This window comes from Cordyceps javanica, chromosome 1 (assembly GCF_051103115.1).
Source record: "Cordyceps javanica chromosome 1, complete sequence".
NCBI classification, from domain to species: Eukaryota; Fungi; Ascomycota; class Sordariomycetes; order Hypocreales; family Cordycipitaceae; genus Cordyceps; species Cordyceps javanica.
Window position 1 is genome coordinate 602,414 of NC_139295.1, and position 20,501 is coordinate 622,914.

The 20,501-nt window shown below is 53.2% G+C and overlaps 6 protein-coding genes across 6 annotated transcripts; 3 read left to right on the forward strand and 3 right to left on the reverse strand.

Annotated features, from left to right (window-relative positions):
* Nucleotides 1-865: 865 nt before the first annotated feature.
* On the reverse strand, nt 866-1,832 carry V2A60_000185 (RNA recognition motif domain-containing protein; the record flags this gene model as incomplete). Its single annotated transcript, XM_083251556.1, has 5 exons — nt 866-1,035; nt 1,102-1,191; nt 1,295-1,479; nt 1,584-1,607; nt 1,792-1,832. 5 exons carry the CDS (start codon nt 1,830-1,832, stop codon nt 866-868), a joined length of 510 nt encoding a protein of 169 aa, XP_083107682.1.
* A 1,266-nt stretch (nt 1,833-3,098) lies between these two features.
* V2A60_000186 (uncharacterized protein) lies at nt 3,099-4,487 on the forward strand (the record flags this gene model as incomplete). The annotated part of the gene is made up of 1 exon (XM_083251557.1): nt 3,099-4,487. The coding sequence occupies one exon, from the start codon at nt 3,099-3,101 to the stop codon at nt 4,485-4,487; it is 1,389 nt and encodes a 462-aa protein (XP_083107683.1).
* Nucleotides 4,488-6,519: 2,032 nt separating this feature from the next.
* V2A60_000187 (protein ERV29) lies at nt 6,520-7,746 on the forward strand (the record flags this gene model as incomplete). The annotated part of the gene is made up of 4 exons (XM_083251558.1): nt 6,520-6,683; nt 6,846-6,958; nt 7,059-7,552; nt 7,609-7,746. 4 exons carry the CDS (start codon nt 6,520-6,522, stop codon nt 7,744-7,746), a joined length of 909 nt encoding a protein of 302 aa, XP_083107684.1.
* Nucleotides 7,747-9,486: 1,740 nt separating this feature from the next.
* Nucleotides 9,487-11,619, reverse strand: V2A60_000188 (phosphoprotein phosphatase CDC14; the record flags this gene model as incomplete). Its single annotated transcript, XM_083251559.1, has 3 exons — nt 9,487-11,036; nt 11,141-11,449; nt 11,562-11,619. 3 exons carry the CDS (start codon nt 11,617-11,619, stop codon nt 9,487-9,489), a joined length of 1,917 nt encoding a protein of 638 aa, XP_083107685.1.
* Nucleotides 11,620-13,285: 1,666 nt separating this feature from the next.
* V2A60_000189 (chromatin DNA-binding EKC/KEOPS complex subunit PCC1) lies at nt 13,286-13,886 on the forward strand (the record flags this gene model as incomplete). The annotated part of the gene is made up of 2 exons (XM_083251560.1): nt 13,286-13,326; nt 13,619-13,886. The coding sequence occupies 2 exons, from the start codon at nt 13,286-13,288 to the stop codon at nt 13,884-13,886; spliced, it is 309 nt and encodes a 102-aa protein (XP_083107686.1).
* An 857-nt stretch (nt 13,887-14,743) lies between these two features.
* Nucleotides 14,744-17,011, reverse strand: V2A60_000190 (uncharacterized protein; the record flags this gene model as incomplete). The annotated part of the gene is made up of 2 exons (XM_083251561.1): nt 14,744-16,189; nt 16,379-17,011. 2 exons carry the CDS (start codon nt 17,009-17,011, stop codon nt 14,744-14,746), a joined length of 2,079 nt encoding a protein of 692 aa, XP_083107687.1.
* Between the last annotated feature and the right edge of the window lie 3,490 nt (nt 17,012-20,501).

Genomic DNA, 20,501 nt, shown 5'->3' on the forward strand with positions numbered 1-20,501 from the left:
ACTAGTACAGATCTGACAAAAAAAAGGTACGTGCTACGGATAGAGCGTATTCACAGCAGACTTCGCGTTCATGCTTGGGTGCCTCGTCCGGCGGAGAAGAGTCCTGCCACTGTCCGTGGATGAACTACTTTGGAGGCTCGAATGTTCAATCAGACTTGCATGGGATCCCGCAGGCCACGCCTGCTCTCCCATTCACCACGAGCAATGGTGAGACGGTATCCCTCCAATGATTGGCACGTTCGCTCCACACAATAGACGGCAAAGCCCCCTCTTTCTGCCCGACTGTGTTGGGTGTCCGAGTGTCAAGTATACAGTTCTACGCAGGAAAAGCACCGAATGGTGACATGTATTTTAGGTAGCTTGAAACGAAATGTATTCATCCAGCGTACTCTAGGAAGCAATCTCGTCTTCACGCAATCTTATCAAAGGAACGTACACAACCTCTGTGACCAGCCTCAAAAACATACTCAACGAGGATTCAAGCAAAGCAAGGAAAGGAAAGTGCAGGGATGAAGGGAGAAGAAAGAACAACTCGGGTTGCTTGATAATAAACAATAATATAATAGGTGGCAACCCTTTCGTGTTCTTGGTGACTGGTTCGTTTCGTCACAATAATAAAACACAAGTAGCCAGACCTTCCTAAAATTCCATAGTCTAACAGGTCTCGTTCCGCCACTTTGTCGAGGGTGAAAAAAATGTTACGTCATCGTCATCGCCATTGAGAAGAGTGGTGTTGGTTTGTTTGGCGTTTCTGGCAATCTCAGCTCTTGCATGCCTCGGGGCCCCAGTCGACATGTCATTGGTCATGTGCGTCCTGGATCCCCGGTTGGGGTGGCATATCGACCTGGCGAGGCAGAGCTTACATTCAGGCATGAGCCGCCACGGGGCGGCGCATATTCTCAACGAAGCGAACGGCGCGTGGGCTGATGGAGCCGGGCTGAGTTGGCTTGGTAGCCGGAGAGGCGCTTCGTAGGATGGCTTTGGGGTCCGACGAAGTGGCCCTGGGAGTTGTCTTGGGAGACGGGGTAGACCGGCCTGCAGATGAGGAAGTTTTCTTCTCTCGCAGACCATCAGCAGACCGGTCAAATTGTCAATCGATACCGTGCTGCTTCTTGAGCCTCGCTAACGATTCGCGACGTGCCTCCAGGTCCTCTTTTGACTTGGCCATCTTGTCTGGCTGGTGGTATAGTACTAGGTATATGTTAGCGGAGGGAGTCAGGGCAAGACGATGAATGATGGAGGGATACGGAGAGCGTGGGGAGCACGCAGGTGTGGTTGACGGGCGAAAGCGTACCAACTAAATAGCGGTTCTGAAAGTTGAAGCCGTTGAGCTTGTCGCAGGCTTGCTTGGCATCAATGACATCCTCATAGACCACAAAGGCCGTTCCCTTGGTTGCGTTGGCAATGCCTTGTCGGACCTGTCGGATGGGTCCAAACTTTCCAAAGAGATCGAAGAGCTCTTCCGGCGTTACGTTGTAGCTGTCAAGGTTTTCATGTTAGCATGTTGTCGTGCATCACGGCAGTCGCAAGACGGTAGAAAATGGCGGCGACAGCAAAGAATGGCGGGCGGAGAGTGAAAGTACCTCAGGTTCTTGACGAACAGAGCTCTATTACACAGTTAGCAAAAATCATGATGGGTGTGGTTGATGGCATCGATGGTCGCGAGGTGTCAGACGACATGATGCAGGCAGACACATTCCGGCGCAGGGGCCAGGCTAGTGGTGAGAGCCAGGCACACCGCGACGAGCGACAAGCGACAGGGCGACGGGCGAGGCGCACGGAGAGACTGACCTATTGACTTCAGGGGCAAGTTTCCCACCGCGACTACTCATCTCTTGGATGATTTTCGGAGGGCGATGACGGGGGATCGTAGAATCGGGGACGGGCTCCGATGGAGAAAAGCGCAGATTGATTGGGATGTTGGGAGCGCAAAGGCGACCGAGCAGGGCGAAGCAGAGTCAGTGAGGGAGCGGTGGTTGTCACGTGACACGTCTGATAGCTGGCACGTTTCGATTTCGTATTTTGGATGGGGGAGTCTCTGGGGACGACTTGGCTAGGCCACAGTGGGTGCTCGGCTGCGTGGGCTGCACACCAAACAAGTCTTTGTCCTGGGCTTGGCGACCTGGCTATCTTAGCGGCGTTCCAGTGGCTTCGGCGGGTTCGGTCCAGTTCTTCGTCCTCTCCTCCCAGAGGTTAGTTACTGATTTTGGCGTGGCGTGCTTTTTCTCGGTGGTGACGGAGGGCCGGCTCTACAACTCTGTTACTGGTAGGCACGCGGACTGCAACTTGTGGGCCTCAGAGGTCGCTGGACCTATCACTAGGCACCGTACTGAGGGCCAAGGTACCAGTAAGTATAGTACTCCGTATCAGTACATAGGAAGGTAGTCTGTATTCTGGCCTTGATTAAATGGGGCGCTGTCGTCACAGAAAAATCAAAGGAAGAAAAAAAAGCATCAATGGTACAGAGGAAGAAAGGAAAAGTACAGGCAAGAATAAGAGGATGTGCAAAGGTAGCAGGTCGCGCCGGATACTATATAGTCAATATCTCCCCCGCCAATCCTCAAATCATCAACCCAGCTCTCGGGTATCACGATGTAGCCTGTGTCACAGCCACGCAGACCGTGGCGCATGCTGTGCGTCGTGCGATCCAAGCACATTGGGCGCAGCACTAGTCCCCTAACAACTTGCCATACAAGGTTTACGCGGGCGCTGTTAGTGTCTCCGTGGTGCCATTCGCTGGAGTCGATGCCGAGCCTTCCATTGTCGCGCGGCGACCGACCTAACCCGAGATAACAGCCCAGCCCACTCACAGCACGGCATTTACAAACGCAGCACGTGGATCGCCTGTTGCTATCAATATCGTTGTATTCGCTCAATGATCAACGGCATTCACTCGCCAACTGCCAAAACCCATCATGCCAATGCCGCCGTGAACCAGAAAGTGAGGCCCAAGTGAGCTGGGTCCTGGGCTATTTGGCCAACCAGCCACCACCGACTCCTCTCCTCATGGGCTCGCTTTCGTGTACACACCGTGAAGCTTCTCACGTCCTTTCTCATTCCCAATCGGACTAGCAATTCTTCCTCAAGATCGATCCGAAATGGCCATGACGTCGCGCTTTGGGGACCAGATACTCCAAGTCTTTGACGTCCCTGCTGATACATACGAGTTTCTTGTCGGCCTCTTGGACGACCGCGCAGCGTCGCCATCCGATCTCAAGGTCCTCTTTGACCTAAGTTTGATGGCCGGCACCGATGCGTGGTTTCAACATGTTGATCACGCCTGGCATTTGGGCGACAACATTCAACCGCCGCCTTTTACAAAGGCGAGCGGCCGCCCAACCGACTCCAAGCCCGAAGCGCCGTGGGAGACGACTGACCGTCTCATTGAACAGGCCAAGTCACTTGCCAAGGAAGCTTTCGATGATGTGCTACTAGGATCTCGGATAAATGAGAGTCAATCGAGGACAACGGTGACCAAGGCGGCCAAACGCAAGGCTGACGCTACCTCGTCGCACTACTGGTGCCGCGATGGCGATGCAGACGACGTCTTCTCCTCGACGAAACGATTCAGGCCAGCGGATTTGCCCAACTCCTTCATTTCGCGGCTCAACATCCCCGCACCTGGTCTTCAACCGTCGTGCGTTTATCCAGAGGAGCCTGGCGAAGCACAGTCGTCGAGTGTGCACATCAACGCCGGCACATCGCCCTACTTTCCAACGCCAACAAGGGGGCCACGGGCTGTCGTCGTTCCACGCCCTAGTCCTGGAACGGTATCATGCATCCCATTTCCTCCGCTCAGCGCCGAATCTTTCGGCATCATTCAAGAGCAAGTGGCCCATGAGCCTTTCTGGCTACTCATTGTCGTGACGTTTCTCATAAAGACAAAGGGTGAATACGCGATTCCGACTTTTCTGCGAGTCAAGGGGCGCTTCCCAGCGCCGTGCGATGTTGCCAATCCCAACAATGCAGCAGAGTTACTCGGCATGATTCGGCACTTGGGACTGGGACAGAATCGGCTTGGCGCTATGCAAAAGTATGCGCAGCATTTCATGTTTGATCCGCCCCGGCCGGGCGTCCGCCACGCTGTGCGTCGATATGATGCGCGTGAAGTCGGCCATGACTTGGACACGCAGTCCAAGCTCCACGCCGAGAACGCCGAAGACGGCTGGGAAATTGGACACATGACACAGGGTCCGTATGCGATTGACAGCTGGCGGATATTTTGCAGAGACGTGCTCCTGGGGAGGGCCAAGGACTGGAACGGCAAGGGTGCGAGGGGTGAGTTCCAGCCAGAGTGGATGAGAGTCTTGCCAGCGGATAAGGAGCTTCGAGCCTTTCTACGATGGATGTGGATGCGTGAGGGTTGGGAGTGGGATCCGGCGACGGGGGAGCGGACGGTGCTGCGGGAGGAGATGCGCCGTGCGGCGGAGGAAGGCCGGGTCAGGTACGACATTCACGGAGAGCTACAGATTGTGAATGACCAGTGAAGCCGAGTAAAATGGTTGGGAGTTGCTGCAAAGATGAATGATGCCCAGGCCTATGAAGAGAGATGTTTTATGGGCCCATCAACATCGTGTGTGAATGGGAATTTCCTAGCACGGCTGTGGTAAGGTTGGCAAGAGAAGAGGACGAGACTTGGTAGATGTTTAGCACTGGCCATTGCCATCAAGACATAAAATACGAAGTACCTTTGGGCTTCATTGTGAGCAATCAATTTCAACGCTGCTTTTACTTTCATCAGTTTTTCTTTCATGACTTTCGGGAAGAAAGAAAAAGACAATATTCCTCTTGTCATACTGGTTCCGAGTATAGAGAATATGGAGATGGTCAACACGTCCGCTAGCATCAGGAGGATCCCCGGGAACGAAGGCTATTTTTACGAGCGTAGCAAGTGGAACTATGCATGATTTCTGGTGGGAGATTGACATGAACAACTCTTTTTTTTCGTGTGTTGGCTCATATCAGCCACGGTGTGGAACTCGGTGTCTTTTGTCTTGGATAGCTGTGGTGATGTAGGCAGGGAGGAGAGGGGGAAAGAGCAAGATGATTAGGCGCTTATCGAAGAATATTCAAGAAGCAATCGAATCCAGCTCGCAAATTTCGAAAGAGAGACTGAGAGAGTACAGGTTGTACTCGGAGACTGGAATGGAAGGTGGTGAGGCGACTACAGCTGGAGTGATGACTCGTCTACTTATTAGGTGTCTTTCTACGGATACTCCGTACTTATTTATTTATTTATTTTTTGGTTGTTGGAATAAGCACGGGAGAGATGCATGAGCTGTATTTTTAGTGGGGCGTGATGGGGGATGGGGTGGCGGTGGCAGGCGCTAGGCCAGCGGTGGCAGGTACCTGACATCTGTACTTACTTGCCTACCTTGATACCTTTAGGTAGGTAAGTCAGTACTTACTTACTGACCTGTGCCCACCAATCCAATGTGAGATACTCAGGGAAATAAGTACTCACCTGAGAGGTGCAAGACAGCACCTGGTTCCTGGATCTCGGGGCATTGATTGTAGGACACGGAGCGTTATAAGCCCATTGGAACAGGAGCCTTTCACCTTGTCGCTGTGGGGAGTGAAATGGGAGTGAGTGGGCTTTGCGGTGGCGCTCGGGTTGTGCCATGATGCGCTGCTCGGCCATCCTTAGTGTCAACAAAGTATCCTTTCCATATTTTCTCCGCAAGGGAGTGACTTTACTTGATTTTTTGTTTGACAGGGCCACGGTAATCTCGAGAAAGGACACAGTGGTAAGTTTTGGCCGTGTGCCCAGAGGGTCATAGCTTCGCCTTTTTCCTTCTACTCACTACTTTTACTTACTTAGCACATCAAGATCCGTCACGATTCATACTTAATTCATAGCGGCGGCGGCGGCGGCACCAGCAGCAGCACTGGGCCGACCTGGGAGAAGGCCAGCCACTGTAATCTGTACCCTCTATGGTTTTCTGTATATCGATATCGTCTCGCTGGTCTTCTGGTGGCTTGTCCTCTTGGAAATAAGGAAAAAATTGAGAAAAAAAATCACAGCTCATCCTTAGAGAATCGAGAGAATCGCATCTTTTATATTTCGACGGCTCATTGATACTCGGTGCATACCCCAGCCTTTCTTTTCGCATAGTTGCTTGCTTCTGACACCTACTTACCCGCTTCCTTCCAAGTACTCCTCCGCCTCCTCCCCGCCCTTATTACTGGTGGTACTTCCGACCAGACCCAGTTCGTGCTAGTGACCTAAGTACCTACCTACCTCATAGTACAGGGCCAGGTCACCCAAGTAAGTAGTGGACAGCTGGTCTAAACACCGTTCCCCGTCTCAATCCCACGTCGCCCGCGATTTCCAACCTTTCGAACAACAAGGTCTCGCCAATTCTTTCCCCGCCCCCAACTCGCCTCTCTCTCTCTCTCCATCAATCTCGCGAATCTCGCTGGAGCGCGTGTTTTTTCTTCCCTTGTCTCTTCTTCTTCATTTTGCTCGCATTCCCAGACAGTCAATCCGACGCCGTCCACTCCTTCGTCGCCGCAGCCATGTCCCTCCGAGGCGGCTCCTCCGCCGGCTATGGCCTCAACAGCGGCCCCAACCCGTACGGCTCGTCCTCCCAGCAGGAGGAGTCCGGTATCCTCGACCAGATCCGCCCCTACACCAGCAAGGTCGAGGACTTTCTCGAGACCGCCAGCGAGCCCATCAAGCCGTGAGTACAATGCCGCCCTTGGCCCTTCCTCTCCTACCTCGACGCTTCTTCGCCTGCAGCTCTCCCTCGGCCTGCCTGCAATGACTGCTGCTGCGCGCGCGCCGCACAACATGCACCCTGGAACTATCTAGCTAATCAATTCATCTCGTCTCTTTTCTGCAGGTATCTGCCCGCCATTGGCCGCTTCCTCATCGTCGTTACCTTCCTGGAAGATGCCCTCCGCATCATGACCCAGTGGAACGACCAGCTCATCTACCTCAAAGACTATCGCCATAGTAAGCCCCAGCCTCCCCTTCCCCAAAGTTTTTGCTGCTCTTGGCAAGGAAACGCGAGACAAGGAGATTCAGAGGCGCATTGACTAACAGGCTACCGCAGTTCCCTCTGGCATCACTCACCTTTTCCTTCTCCTCAACGTCCTCGCCATGCTTTCCTGCTCCACCCTCGTCATCATCCGAAAGTACTCTGACTACGCGGTCGCCGGCCTCATGGGTGTCGTCGTTGCCCAGGCCCTCGGATACGGTCTCATCTTTGACCTCAACTTCTTCCTCCGCAACCTCTCCGTCATTGGTGGCCTCATCATGGTCCTCTCCGACTCGTGGGTCCGCAAGACAAAGGCGTTTGCTGGGCTGCCCACGCTCGACGAGAAGGACCGCAAGATGTACTTTCAGCTCGCTGGCCGCGTCCTCCTGATTTTCCTGTTTGTCGGCTTCGTCTTCTCCGGCTCGTGGTCGATCTGGCGCGTCCTCGTCTCTATCCTCGGCGCCGGCGCTTGCATCATGGTTGTCGTCGGCTTCAAGGCCAAGTTCAGCGCTACTCTCCTCGTCGTCATCCTCTCCATCTTTAACCTCTTCGTCAACAACTTTTGGACTGTAAGTTCCAAGATGGTCTCACTGCTAATTGTACGCGTTTTGCTAAACTGCTGCAGCTCCACGAGCACCACCCCCAGAAGGATTTCGCCAAGTACGACTTTTTCCAGATCCTCTCCATCGTCGGCGGTCTCCTCCTCCTCGTCAACAGCGGTCCTGGCCAGTTCTCCATCGACGAGAAGAAGAAGGTCTACTAAGCGACGTGCTCTGAAAAGAGTCTGCACCATTCTCTTGGATGTCACACAGGAGTTGATTACGCGTTCATGCCACCTTTCAACCAGTGCGGTTCGGAAGCCGAGTTTGCCATTTTGCCATGACAAATTCTACGAAGTGGGAGAAGTTTGATTGGGAGGATGAAACTGGAGAAGAAGAGAAATATTTACCATGATCATTACCATGTCAACGGCGACTACGCCTGCTATCTCGTGTATAGAAAAAGCTTGTTTGGCAACTGCCGGCGTATGAATTGAGCAATTTCACATGCAATTGATTTTTTTTTTTCACCTTTTTTTTCTCGTTTTTCCCCCTTTCTCTCTCTCTCTCTGTTGCTTTTTTTTTCCTTTTTCTGCAATTTGGACTGTCTTTCCCCCCCTAACTTGGAGACACCTGCCCGCCTAGTAACGGCCAAGTTCTCTGTCTCCAATGGTTTGGAGCCATGTTTTATTAGGTAGCTTCACGTGATGGGTCTCACGCCGCCGCCCCGGCAATCGCCTGCCAAGCCGAGATCGTAAAAAACTCAAAGTACCAAAAGTACTCAGTACGCGGCCACGACCCCCCCTGTCCAATGAATGGCCTCTTTCCCCCGAAAACGCCGAGCTCAATCGACGAGGGTGTTAATTTCGAGTCCACATAAGTCGAAGGGAAGAAAAAAAAAGGCAAAAGAAAGAAGAGAAGCAAAAGACAAGGAGGAGAAAAAATCCATGGTACCTGACAAAGAGCTTGTCGTTGATCCGGCGGTTATTAGCCCGAAGGTTCAGTGGGTGTAATGTAATGTTTAGGGTAGGTTTGACTTGGAGACATGCAGGCTTACCAAACAAAGAAGAGGACAAAAAAAAGAGGATAGAACAAACATCGCATGATACTGTCAATCCACCTGGAAAGCAGGTACTACATTGTTTATTTGACAGGGAGTGGAGATTCGGTGAGAGAGAAGTTGTCTTGTCAAAATTTGGGATACCAGTAAGTAGTACTTTACACATGGTGGACACGAACGCCTCTCTACATCTCTTGCCACGCACAGATGAGAGTGAAGGATATTTTCAACAATACTTTGAAATTTATGCCAATGTGATACCGTGATATATAAAACAAACAACAAGAAAAGAATGAGAAGAAAAAAAGCCACTCAGCCAAGAAAAACAAACAAGTCCATCTTGTGCAGTCATGCCCCCCACAGCAGGACTAAAGAAAATCAATCCTCCACCCTTGCTGCTTTCCTCGCAGTCAAATGTAAAATGTCAAAGTGAAGCCACTGCTCGTCTCCATGCTTCGGCCGTTTCGCAAAAAGATGTAAAATAAAACAAAAGAGTAAAGAAAAAAAGACAAACCGAAAACCCCAAATGCTAGTGTTTAACAAAAAGAAAAAAAAATAAACAACAACAACAACGCCCAACACACACGCAACCAAGATATATAGACTTGCAATCTGACACCCAGTCGGAGGATAACGAGGCTGACAAAGATTTTTCCGGAATTAATGTTTGACCGTTGGAAAGTTCTCTTGCGCCAAGAAAAGAAACTGCATCTTCAAAAGCCATACCATGCAATCATGAATCGCTCAAGAAAGGTGAAAAAAAAAGAGAATACGTGAGTCGTCATCGTGAATAGATCCCCAAGATGCTGAAAAAATGCAACCATTCTTTCTTCCATTCTTCTTCTTCTTCTTCTTCGTCTTCTTGTTGCTCTCAATACAAGAGTCGTCTAGCCCGGGCCGTCTTCTATGCGCCCGAAACCTTGCGGGCGGTGGCCATGGCGGCCGCCGAGGTTCCTTGGCCGACACTACCCACGCGGCCGCTCGTCTTGCGTACGCCCGCCACCGACGAGTCCTTGCTGCGGAGGGGGGACTCAGGCATGGCACCGCGACGGCTGCCGCGGACACGGGGCAACGTCGCCGAGGCGCTTTGGGTTCGTTCCACGGCCTTGGGCGGACGGCCGGCGCCAATATTCTCGGCGTCCTGCGACGCGTCATTGTCAATCGTGTAGACTGTCGTTGTCGTCGTCGAGGTGCTCACAGATCGCGACTTTTCGTTGCGAATGGGCGACTGGGACGCCTTGCGGGAGCTACGCATGCGGATGAGAAGCTCCTCTTCGGAGTCGCCGGCGGCCGTGCCTGCCGAGTGGCGCTGCACAGCTATGACTTCCGTCTCCTGCTCAATGCTACGCGCCTCTTCGATCGTCGTCGTCTGGTGCGAGCCTGAGCGCTGGTAGGGATGATGGCGCTCCGAGCGCGTCTTTCTGGGCTGACCAGGAGTAGGGGCGGGCAGGTAGTCCTCTTGGTTGTGTCCTTGGTTTGTGCGGTCGTCAACCTCGCTCAGCGGCGTCCGGTTCGAGGGGCTACGGTTGGGGGGCGTGGATAATTGGCCGTTGCGGAGGGAATTCTTCTGCATGGCTCGAATCGGCGTGCTGGGCACGGTATTCGAAGAGGCCGCCATCTCGCGTCTCAGCCTGCGCTCGACACGCTCCTCGATCCACCACTCGCGAAATGTTCCCTGATTGAGGTGCAGCCAATGCTGCTGCGGACCGACGACCATGCCGGGGCGCATGAAGCGCATGAAGGAGATGACCTCGTCGGCTGTGAAGCCGTGGCGGTAAATCAAATAAGCGCCAATCAGGCAGCCAGTGCGGCCCAGACCGGCCTTGCAGTGGACGGCGATGCCCTTCTTCTTGACGGTGATCATCTCGTGGGCGAGACGGATGAACTTGCGGACGGTGGTCAACGGGGGGCAGGTGCCGTCGTCAAAGATCATGTCAATGTGTTGGATGCCGAGGGCCTCAAAATAGGAGGGCGAGTAGAGATGCGAGTTGAGGCGGACGACGAGGCCAATGTTGCGCTCGGCAAAGTGTGAGAGGACATTCTTAAAGGGCGGAGGAAGCGTGGGATGGGCGTCGAGAGCGTCGAGGTCTCTGGGAAGGAGCTTGAACAGGTCCGAGTCTTCTGCGATCTTGGCGACGGGGGTGTGCTGGGGTGAGGCAAAGGCGAGGAAATTGGGGGTGACCCAGTTGAAGTCGCCGTGCTCGACGCGCTCGAAACGCTCATACTCATCGAGGTCAAAGTTGTCGAGGTCGATGCACTTTTCCTCCTTGGCCTTCCAGACGCCGTAGACGACGTCCTGGACGGTAATGCCGTAGTCGGCCTGACTATAGCCGGCGTCGCGGAAGGGCATCAGCGGGGGGTCGACTTGGGCGATGGGAGCAAGGGCCAGGTGAGGCGGCCAGTTTTGGATAAGGACCATGTAGCACGCGAGCATGCAGGCGGCGTTGGCACGACCTAGGACAGAATGAGTCAGCGACAACGTGAAACCAAAGTAGAAAAACAAACAACATCATCACAGATGCGCTGTGTGTGTGTGTGTGTGTGTGTGGTGTGCTTACTTCTTGGGTCAGCGGCGCTCCAAAAGACGACGGGACGGTCCTTATTCTCCTTGGCACCGAGGATGTCGTGGAAGCGAATTGCGAAGCGGTAGAGGTGTCCGATGTGCAGGGGCCCAAAGTCGTGGTGGAAGGCATTATAGAAGAGGCTATCGTCAATCGTAAAGTAGCAAGGAGGCGAGCGGCAGCTGGGTGACGGCGCAACACGGCCTCCGGCCGACCTCTGAGCACGCTTCCGCGGCGACTCGGGCGGCGTAGGGAAGAGTGTGTCTGCCGTGGGCGGGGTGATGTAGGCTGCGAGGTAGAGTCGGTCTTGGAGCAAGCAAGTCAGCGAAGCGGTCCTTTTCTCTCTTCTTCCTTCTTGCTTGATGTTTTGTTCTTCACGACGCAACAACGTTCGGGGGAGGCCAGCACCAAAACTCACCGGGGATGTACTCAATGACCTGTCCCAGGTTCTGGGCGTGGCGGGAGGTGGGAGCCATTGCAGGTGGCTCTCTGTGTGCCTCGGTCGCAGTCGGGTTGGTGTTGCGTGAGGTTGTATCCTAGCCGGATCTTGTTGTTTTGATTTTGCGACTGGGCCAGGCTGGGTAGTAAGAAATGCTTGCGAGTTTTTGTGGTTGAAAGTAAACAAATAAAAAAAAAACAGAAAGCAAACTGCGACGAAGATGCGTGCGGAACGGTCCTTGAACAAGAAGGAGATGTAGAAGAAGAGGAAGAAGAAGAAGAAGTAGAAGAGTCGCACACAGAACGCTTGTTGGGGATGTTGTTGTTTTGGCCCAGGTCTTCTCTGGCTTTTGGGGGGGGTGCGAAGAAGAAGAGGAGGATTGGCTGCGGGAAGTGTGGAGGACAAGGGAAAGCTTGGGCCGATTGTGGATCTCTCTCGCAGTGCCAAAGGCGGTGATGAAGAGACAACAACAAGACGAGATGCGAGGGGGTTTGTAGGGGATGAGGCTACCCAGGAAAAGAAGAAAAAAAAAAGACACTCGTTGCCAATTTTTTGTTTTATTTTTCTTCTTGATGTCAACGGGAGCCGCTGCTGATGAATGGCCCAGAGGAACAGAAGGAGGAGGGACAACAACAGCAACAAGAAAACGGCGGCCGCTTAGCTGCCTCGCCACAAACAAAACGAGCTGATACTGGTAAGTAGTAGCGTGCAAAGAAGGGCATGCTACTTTTGGGACGGTCATGTATTGTCATGGAAAGATGAGTAGCGCTGCTCGATTCCTGTTTTTGTTTGCCCAACAGGCAATGCCAAAAAAACTAAGGCCGAGTGGCTGAACGACGCATCCTCTTTTGCATCTACTGGTAAGTATCAGTAAGTACTCAGTAGTTCTTCGTTTGCCCCCAGCTTGTTATTTTTATCATTATTCCATTTCCTCCTACTCCCTCCCCTCCTCTCGTCCCTTGCTTTGTGTACGCGAAACGACTAGGTAGGAGACAAAGTCGCTGCTTTTCTAAACGTTTTTGTACCATCTTGCCTGCATTGACGCTTTCCACCGGCGCTTGCCAGCCCTTGTTTTTTTTTCTTTTTCTTCCTTTTCGTCTTTGATCCTCTCTCATCCTATCAAAGCAGCTAGAAACCATCCCCCCTTCCCTATCCCCCTGATCCTTGTCGGGCCTCCCGGGCCGCAGACGGCTCCCCCCTTAAGTTTTAGTTTTCAACAGCTGGACAGCACGTTGGCACGGTTTATTGTTGTTGTGTGGGGAGGGGGGGGGAGGAACCGGGCCCATTCTTTTAGTGTTGGTGAGACCCTCCCATGCCGTCACCACGGCAACGGCGCCATTTTGAGCCACAGTGAGGCTTTCCTTTCGCATGAGCCACATTATGGCTGCGCCAGCAGAGGAAGAAAAACGAACCCCGCTCCAGCGGCCACAAGAAAATTGACGACATTGGGTGTGTGTGTGTGTGTGTGTGCGTGTGTGTGCGCTCTGCTTCAAGCTACATTCCAGCCAAGCAAGAGTGTAAAGAAATCCTTGACAGAAGAAAAAAACAATAACAAAGATCCATTCTCGGTTTTTTCTTCTCGCCGGGGAAACAACATCTACGAGTCAGCGGCCTGTTTAGTGTTCCAAAATAGGCGGGAAAGGAAGGGGAGAAAAGCATCGTCCATCACGCGGTCTCGGCGTTGTTCGAGTACAACAAACATCATGACTTCCTCCGTTGCAGACGCTGGGTTTCCCTGCACCATGTAAGTTGGATCTTGTGACCATCGTCCTTCTCTTGTACCCTTGAATTATCTTTTCTTCTACTTCTCTTTGCAATTACCACGTAGCATCAGCATGTTTATATAAAATTGCTTGTCTGGCCTGTATATATATTTCTTTCCTTTTTTTTTCCCTTTTTTTTCCTTTTTTTTTTTTCGTTTTTTGTCTGTTTTCCTTTTTCTGGTCACCTTTATACACACACCTTGACACCATAGATGTCCCTGCCTCCTCCCGCCGCGCATGACCGCTCGCTGACCCCGCACACGACCTCGTCAGTGAGCTGCAGGTTCCCTTCCCCACGAACCGCCTGGCCTCGACGGCGCTGCAGGCCATCGAGGTCGACCCGGAGCTGTCGCCGCTCGTCCGCCGGCGGCTGTGCCTCGTCGGTGACGCCGGAGACGCGCGGATCCTGCTCGTCGACTACCGAGCGGCGACCAATCGCATGCTCCGCGTCGCCGTCAACTCCTTCATGGACAGCCTGAAGCTGGTGGTGGAGGTCATGGAGCAGCTGGACGGGGACGTGCTCGCGCCGCCGCCGAAATGACGAGCGGACAAGGGACAGTGCGAGTTGAGAGGGCAAACAAGGAAACGATTTATGAGAGAGAGGGAGAGAGAGGGAGAGCAAGCGTGGACTGACAGTGCTTGCAGCGTAGGGACACGGGTTGTATATAGGCATCACACGTAATCAAACGTATTGTACATAGAGCGGACACATGAGGCATCAGTGGACCTGCCAATCATGATCCATGCGGGTATCGCTTTGACAAAAGCAAAGGTTAACAAATGTTGCATCTGCGAGGCAATTTTAGGGGCCATTGGCGATAGGGTAGGCGAAAAGGAATAAGCCCTCATCTCGCCATGCTCATTCTGTTCAGTTTCAACGAGTGCCAACTCGAACAAGAACAAAGGACAAACAGTAGCTCCAAAAAATAATTTCTTGGGAATCTCATGTACATTGGCATAGTATAAAGAGGTATATACGTATATGCTGCTGGTGCTTTTTGCCCGCAAGAGGCGACTGCTAGTATTGCAAACGAAGTGATGAACAAAACGAAGAAACAATAATTACGAGACAAGACCACCCACACAAAACAAGAACAAGAATCCCTCCATGTCCCAAGCATAAGTCAAGTCACCATTAACCAATGTCAATATATTCCATGCCGTCGGCCATTTCTCTCCGTCGTCAACTTTCCCGCAAACCAAAAACCAGGTTAGGAAATTTGAAGAAAAAAAAGGGTATCCCCGTCCAACAACCCGCTCATAAGAAAGATCCAAGGTATTCAACGCACATCATGCAGAATCGCTCACTAAGAAGAAAAAAAAACTCAGCAGAAGAGTAGCTAGGAAAAGCAGAAATGGTAAAAAGAGGCATAGCATCAGTGCCGGGCAGGCGCGTCATCAACTCTTTTGCATGTCCTCCATTTTACTCCTCAGTTCTTCCAGCTCCTTCTTCAAGTCGCCATTTTCTTTTTGCAGATTCTTCATATGCACAATGGCATTCTCGACCACGCTAGCCTTGCTACTCGGCGTATTGTTGCTGTTGCTGCCTCCCTTGCCGTCCTTCTTGTCCTCGCCATCCTCCGACGTGGATTTCGCGTGGTCGGGCAGCAGGCTCGCCATGATTTGCAGCGCCGAGTTGATGCGATTGCGGCGACCCTGCTCGGCAATCTTGTGCGAGGTGCGCTTCGAGGTGAGATTGGTGGAGAGCTCCATCGGATAGCTGACACCGGGTACCGTGTTGCCCTCGAGGATATTCTGGTAGTTGGACTTGGACATGAGCAGACGCGACGTGTCCTCGGCCGACATGCCAGGCGTTCCGGGAATGAGCGGCTTGATATTGGGCGATATCCGAGGGAGCAGAGCAGGCGATACGTGGACGGACCCCGTAGATCGTTTTCGATTGTTCCGCGAGAGCAGCTGTGGGGTCTTACGGGCGGACGGGCCGGCGGATCGAGGACCAAGCGAGGGGCTCGCGTTGGCGGACAGGGTGCCGCTGGCAGGACGCAGATTGGGCGAGGGTGATGGGTGAAAGGTTGCGCTGCGGGCCGAGGCAGACTGGTCGTTGCCGGGAAATTGGGACGCGATCTGTGTGTCAATGGGCGCGAGGGGTCGGTTGGAGACGGCCTCGGGCAGCTCCAGAGACTCGATGTGCTCGGTGGCCGTGTCTCCCTGCTGTGTCGACTGGGGCTTCTTGCCCTTGGAGGACGCGAGCTTCATGAGAGAGGCTGGCGTGGCCGGATGAGGCTGCTGCCTCTCTTCGTTGCTGAGAGAGAGGGGCGGGGCCTGGTTGGAGCTGCCATTCTGCGCTTGGATATAGGGAGACTTGCTGTTGGACCTGCGGGCGGGAACGGGAGGCGGTGGCATGTCTGTGAGGTTCTCTGGAGAGACTGAAGCGTTCTCATCCGAGCCCTCTGTCGAGGTGGCGGGTAGAGGCAAGAGCCCAGTTTCGCCGCCAATTTGCAACCTCCTCTCGTCAACCTCGCTCAGAACCTGGGAGACAATGGCAGGGCTCGGGCCGACTTTGCGGCGTTGCGGCTTGGCGATGGGTGAGTTTTTGACGGCGGATTTGGAGCGAGCCTTGGCGGCATTGTTTCGGCGGGCCTTTTTGGCTAGATCTTGGGTAGGAGGTGCGGATTGCGTGGCGGGAGGCGTCTCAAGGTCCATGTCGATGGGAGAGTTGTTGGAATTGGTGCTGTGGTCGTAGACGGAGCCATCGGGCTGAGCGTGCAGGGCAGGCGAGGTCAGAGGGCTGAAATAGGAGCCGGGAACCGCAAATGCACTGTCCATGTTGAAGTGAGGATCCAGAGGGGTGACGGCAGGCGACACGAGAGGCGTAAAGGCCATCTGCGAACAAGGTTAGCATTGTGCGATTCTGGGACTGGGAGGGGCGACTCTGGGTGTGGGAGGCGCGTTGGACGAAAAGTAAGAGGAAGAGAGGTAGAAGGAAAGGGAAGAAGAAGAGAGAGCCGGGGAGAAGCGGCAAAGGAGGACAAGAAAGAGGAGGGGCAGGGCTGTGAAGAGAGGGGCGCGTACATCTTGTTCTGCGACGCGCTGGTGATAGCTGCGATCGTAGGCGGTGCGCTGGGGCATCTGCTCGGGTTGGGAATAGAACTGGCCGGCGGCGGTGGGAGGCATCTCGAGGCTCTGGGGGGTGGGAGGGACCGAGGGGCCGTGGGGGCCGTAAAAGGTGGCCTGTTGCTCATGAAGCTGACGCTGCTGCTGATGAAACTTTTGCTGCTGGAGGTAGTGAATCTGGGCGTCAATGTTGGAGATGGAGTCGGGGGCCGAGGTGGCGAGCATATGGGCTGGTACGGAGGGGTGGGAGACGGCGGACATGGCGGGGGTATGGTTCTGGAGCAGGCCGTCGCTGCGGGGGATCATGGCGGAGGGATCCGAGTCGGTCATGAGAGCGTCGGCGGAAGCGGCGGCGGAGGCCGGGTGCCGAGGCTGGTGATGTTGATGTTGAGGGTGATTCTGGTGAGCGGTGGCGGGCATCATGGGCTGAGGGCCGGCCGAAGATGTGTCGTTGAAGGCGTGAAAGTCAAACTGCATAGTGGCGGCGTCGGGGATGGTGCCCATGCCGGTCATGTCGAGGAACTGATTGAACTCGTCGTCCGGGCCCGAGGACATGTGCTGGTCCTGGCCTTCCCAGGCGGCAGAACTCATCATGGCGGGAGGGTTGGTTGTTGGTGGAGGAGTCGAGGGCCCTGAGGGGGGGGGTGGGCAGGTACGTAGGTAGGTTTTGAGGTGGCTGTTGTATCGATGCGCGCGCGGGCTTCCTTCTATTTTATCTGGTCGTTGGCGGGAAAAAAAAGAAGCCTAGCGGTGTTGCTTTTGAGCCGCGATGCGGCGGTTGACGAGAGAGGAAGTCGAATCTCAAGCGTCGCGGGTGTAGAGGGTAGACTTGGACATGAGTGAATCTTGTTCCGGAAAGGTTTCGAGATGGGCAGGTGGCCGGGACGAATTTCTGCGGCGGCCGGAAAGAGGAGGGCAGCGGCGGCGGAGGCGGCGTTGGCGCAAGCCAGGCTTGGTCAGGCCAGACAGGGCGAGGCAGTTATTGGTTTATTATAGTTGGTGTGTCTCTGCGTGTCTGTCCGCCTATCTGGCTGGCTGGTTGGGCGTGGAATTTGCCGGCGGGTCACTCGAGTGGGCGGCACAGGATGAGTAGTAGTGCGCTTGATGGTGGTTGTCGAGTTTGGTAAATGTCGCGGGTCGCGAGGGGAGAGGCAAGGGACAGCCGCAAGAAAGAATTGAATGGTGAACGGATGTGAGGTGGGAAAAGAAGGAAAGGGGAAGAAATGAGAAGAGGCAACAAGATTGGATAAGATGGTGGATGGAGCGATCGATGGCTGTTTGAATTCTCGGTTGTTGGTAAGTAGTTGGGAGGGCTGCCTGCCTGTGCTGGGGATAGGCAGAGAGGCGGAGAGGGAAAATGACTGGGGGGGTTTTTAGCGGTTGAAGTGGGTGAAGTGGGTGGTTGTAGCGGGGAGTTGTGGAAGGTTTGTATAGTACCAGCAAGTAAGTACCAGTTATTGCAAAAGCTGAAGATACGAGGGGCAGCAAAAAGGTACCAGGCAGCCAGGGCTGTGTACTAGTTAGGTGGGCAGATACAGGTACTAACTTACTTACAGCTAGGAAAGTAGGTACTTACTTAGGTAGTTAGGTACTATCAGTAGCCATCTCAGCAGTACTTACTTACTGGTGCCGGCTCGTTGAGCAACTTGACGGTTTTTAGTGCCAGCGGTGTCTGCGAGCAGTGCAGTGGACCTGAAGCGCCAAACGTAAATAGGTAGGTACCTTAGGCAGGCTGGCATGCAGGTAGGTACTCCGTACTTTGGTAGATTATGCTTTAGCAGGCAGGCTATTCCCTAGGTACCCAGGTATTGCTCGGAATTCCCTTTACAGCTTTGTCGTTAAGTAAGTACTTACTTAACTTACCCACACTTGCTTGGCTACTTGGCTACTTGCTGTACTTGGAGGTGGGCAGCATGTGGGTGGTCGGAAAGCCGTGCGGGTTGTATCGGAGAGGGGAGGGCTTGTGTTCCTCCAGGTGTGGGGAGAGGACGAGGCAAGGTGAGGACGAGGCAAGGTGCGACGCGGAAGGGGACCCTGGCAAGGCGAGCATAATCATACTAATGATACCGATGCCGAGTTACTTTCTGGTGGTGCCTGGTTCGAGAGATATCTAAGTACTGAGTAGACCAGTTGAATGGCCATCCACCATGCAACACGAAAGAGGGAAGAGGGGGGTTGACCAACCATGCATGAACCAACTTTTAGGAGACAAGTAAGTACTGCTTAATGCCGTCGGCGTCTAATCTCCAGTAATCTTGGTAGTAAGTCAGTCACCTAATACGTTCCCTGGACAAGTTTGTGCGCTCGCTACTTCTCAGTACCACCAAGGTAAGATATGCCCAAGGTGCTGGGACTCATTCGACTGATTGATTGATTCGCCCATTCTTGAATCTGTTCTTGTTCTTTTCCTTTTTTTACGACAATATCATCCACCGCCTTGTATTTTTTTTTTCTCATGTTGATTTTTTTTTCTGTCAACCCAGTCCAACGGAACCACTTCTGTCGCCCGAGCTAAAAGTAACAAACCACGAAAACCCACGCTTCTCTCCCAACAACTAAAGTAGGTAGCGTTGCCCATTCTTCATGCATTGTCCACCCAGGGTTCGTTATCTCTTGTTAGCCTACTTGCCATTTGCCTATCAGCATCTCTAATTTCCTTGCCCTCTGCTTCCGCCTTGCGCCGGCGCCCCCCCCCCCCTCGCCCAACAACAACGGGGCTGGACCATCTCTGTCTTTTCCTCTCTCCATTTTTCTTTTGGCCAAGAGACAGAAAAAAAGAACATTTATTTACCCATTGCTTTATTTTGGTGCATTTTTCCAGTAAAATATTGGCACGGTACAGCTCGGGCATCTACCCCAGATACCACCTATCATTACTCAGCCGGCCCCCAAAAACAATGCAGCTCTTTTTACTCCGTGCATTGACTCGCATCACTCGCTCTAAAATCAATACAACATGATGCACACTGGGGCTTGGACTTGGTGTTATTCCACCAGCAAACAAGTCCGCGCATGACCATTACCAACCGGTTCTTTTCAGCCTGCGGCCTGCAGTCTACAGCCAGCCCTCCAAGCCCCCCCCCCCCCCCCGCGGCCAACCTCTCTTCCCCACGAGTCTCGCCTCATAATCCTACCTCTCTCTCTCTCTCTCTCTCTCTCTCTACCTGGCTTGGTCCTCTCCATCTACAAGACCCCCAGTGTGTCATTCGTCCGCCTAGCGTGGCAAGGGTGTGCTTGCATTCAGCTGCATCCCCCCCCTTCCGTATGCTCACGCAGCAGGGCTGACATCGGGCGGCTGGCCAATAAACGAAGCCACCGCCTCGTGCCAGACAAAACCTGGAAGGTTCTTGGTGCTGAACCACGGAGTAACTAATCTGTAATAGTACGCCTACCGACGAATGACATGCTCCTTTTACCCACCACGTCCTCGAACTGGTCACGGTCAAATCTGCACGGAATCAAAAGTAGTACGCCTACTACTCCGTATTTGTCCACCACATCCTCGAACTGGCCATGGTCAACGACCACAGAAAAGACACGCTACCCAGCCAAGCCCCGTTTTGTTTGTCTCTCCATCTCTCTGTGGGTTCCCTTTTTGCTCCGGCTCCTCGCTTCACCTCGCCGGCCCTTTTGCAGTATGGATAGAGAGCAGCCGGCCACAATTTAGACATGGAAAAAAAAAATCTTTAAGCACAATGTAGGGCACAAAAAATCTTCTCTTGTTGTGATCTAAAATGATTATAGTAGAAACACAAAACCCTTGTAAGATAAAAAATGTAGAATATTCCCGGTATTCCCACATCATCAACCACATCACACCCGACCTAATATCCAGTTGCCAATCTATCCAACAGCCCTCCCCATTCGCCTTATCCTGCCAGGCCAGGTTGCCCCGTTGTATCTCCTCGTCTTTGATCAAGGATATAAATTGTGCTAAATCAAAAATTATAATCGAAAAAAAGGACTCAAAGGACTCCATTTTCTCAGCACGCAATCCAAAGAGAAATCTCCGAGCCCCAGAACACAACCCAGACACGACCAACAGGCCCACCCCGACCTCACTTCTGCCTCTCTTTCTTCT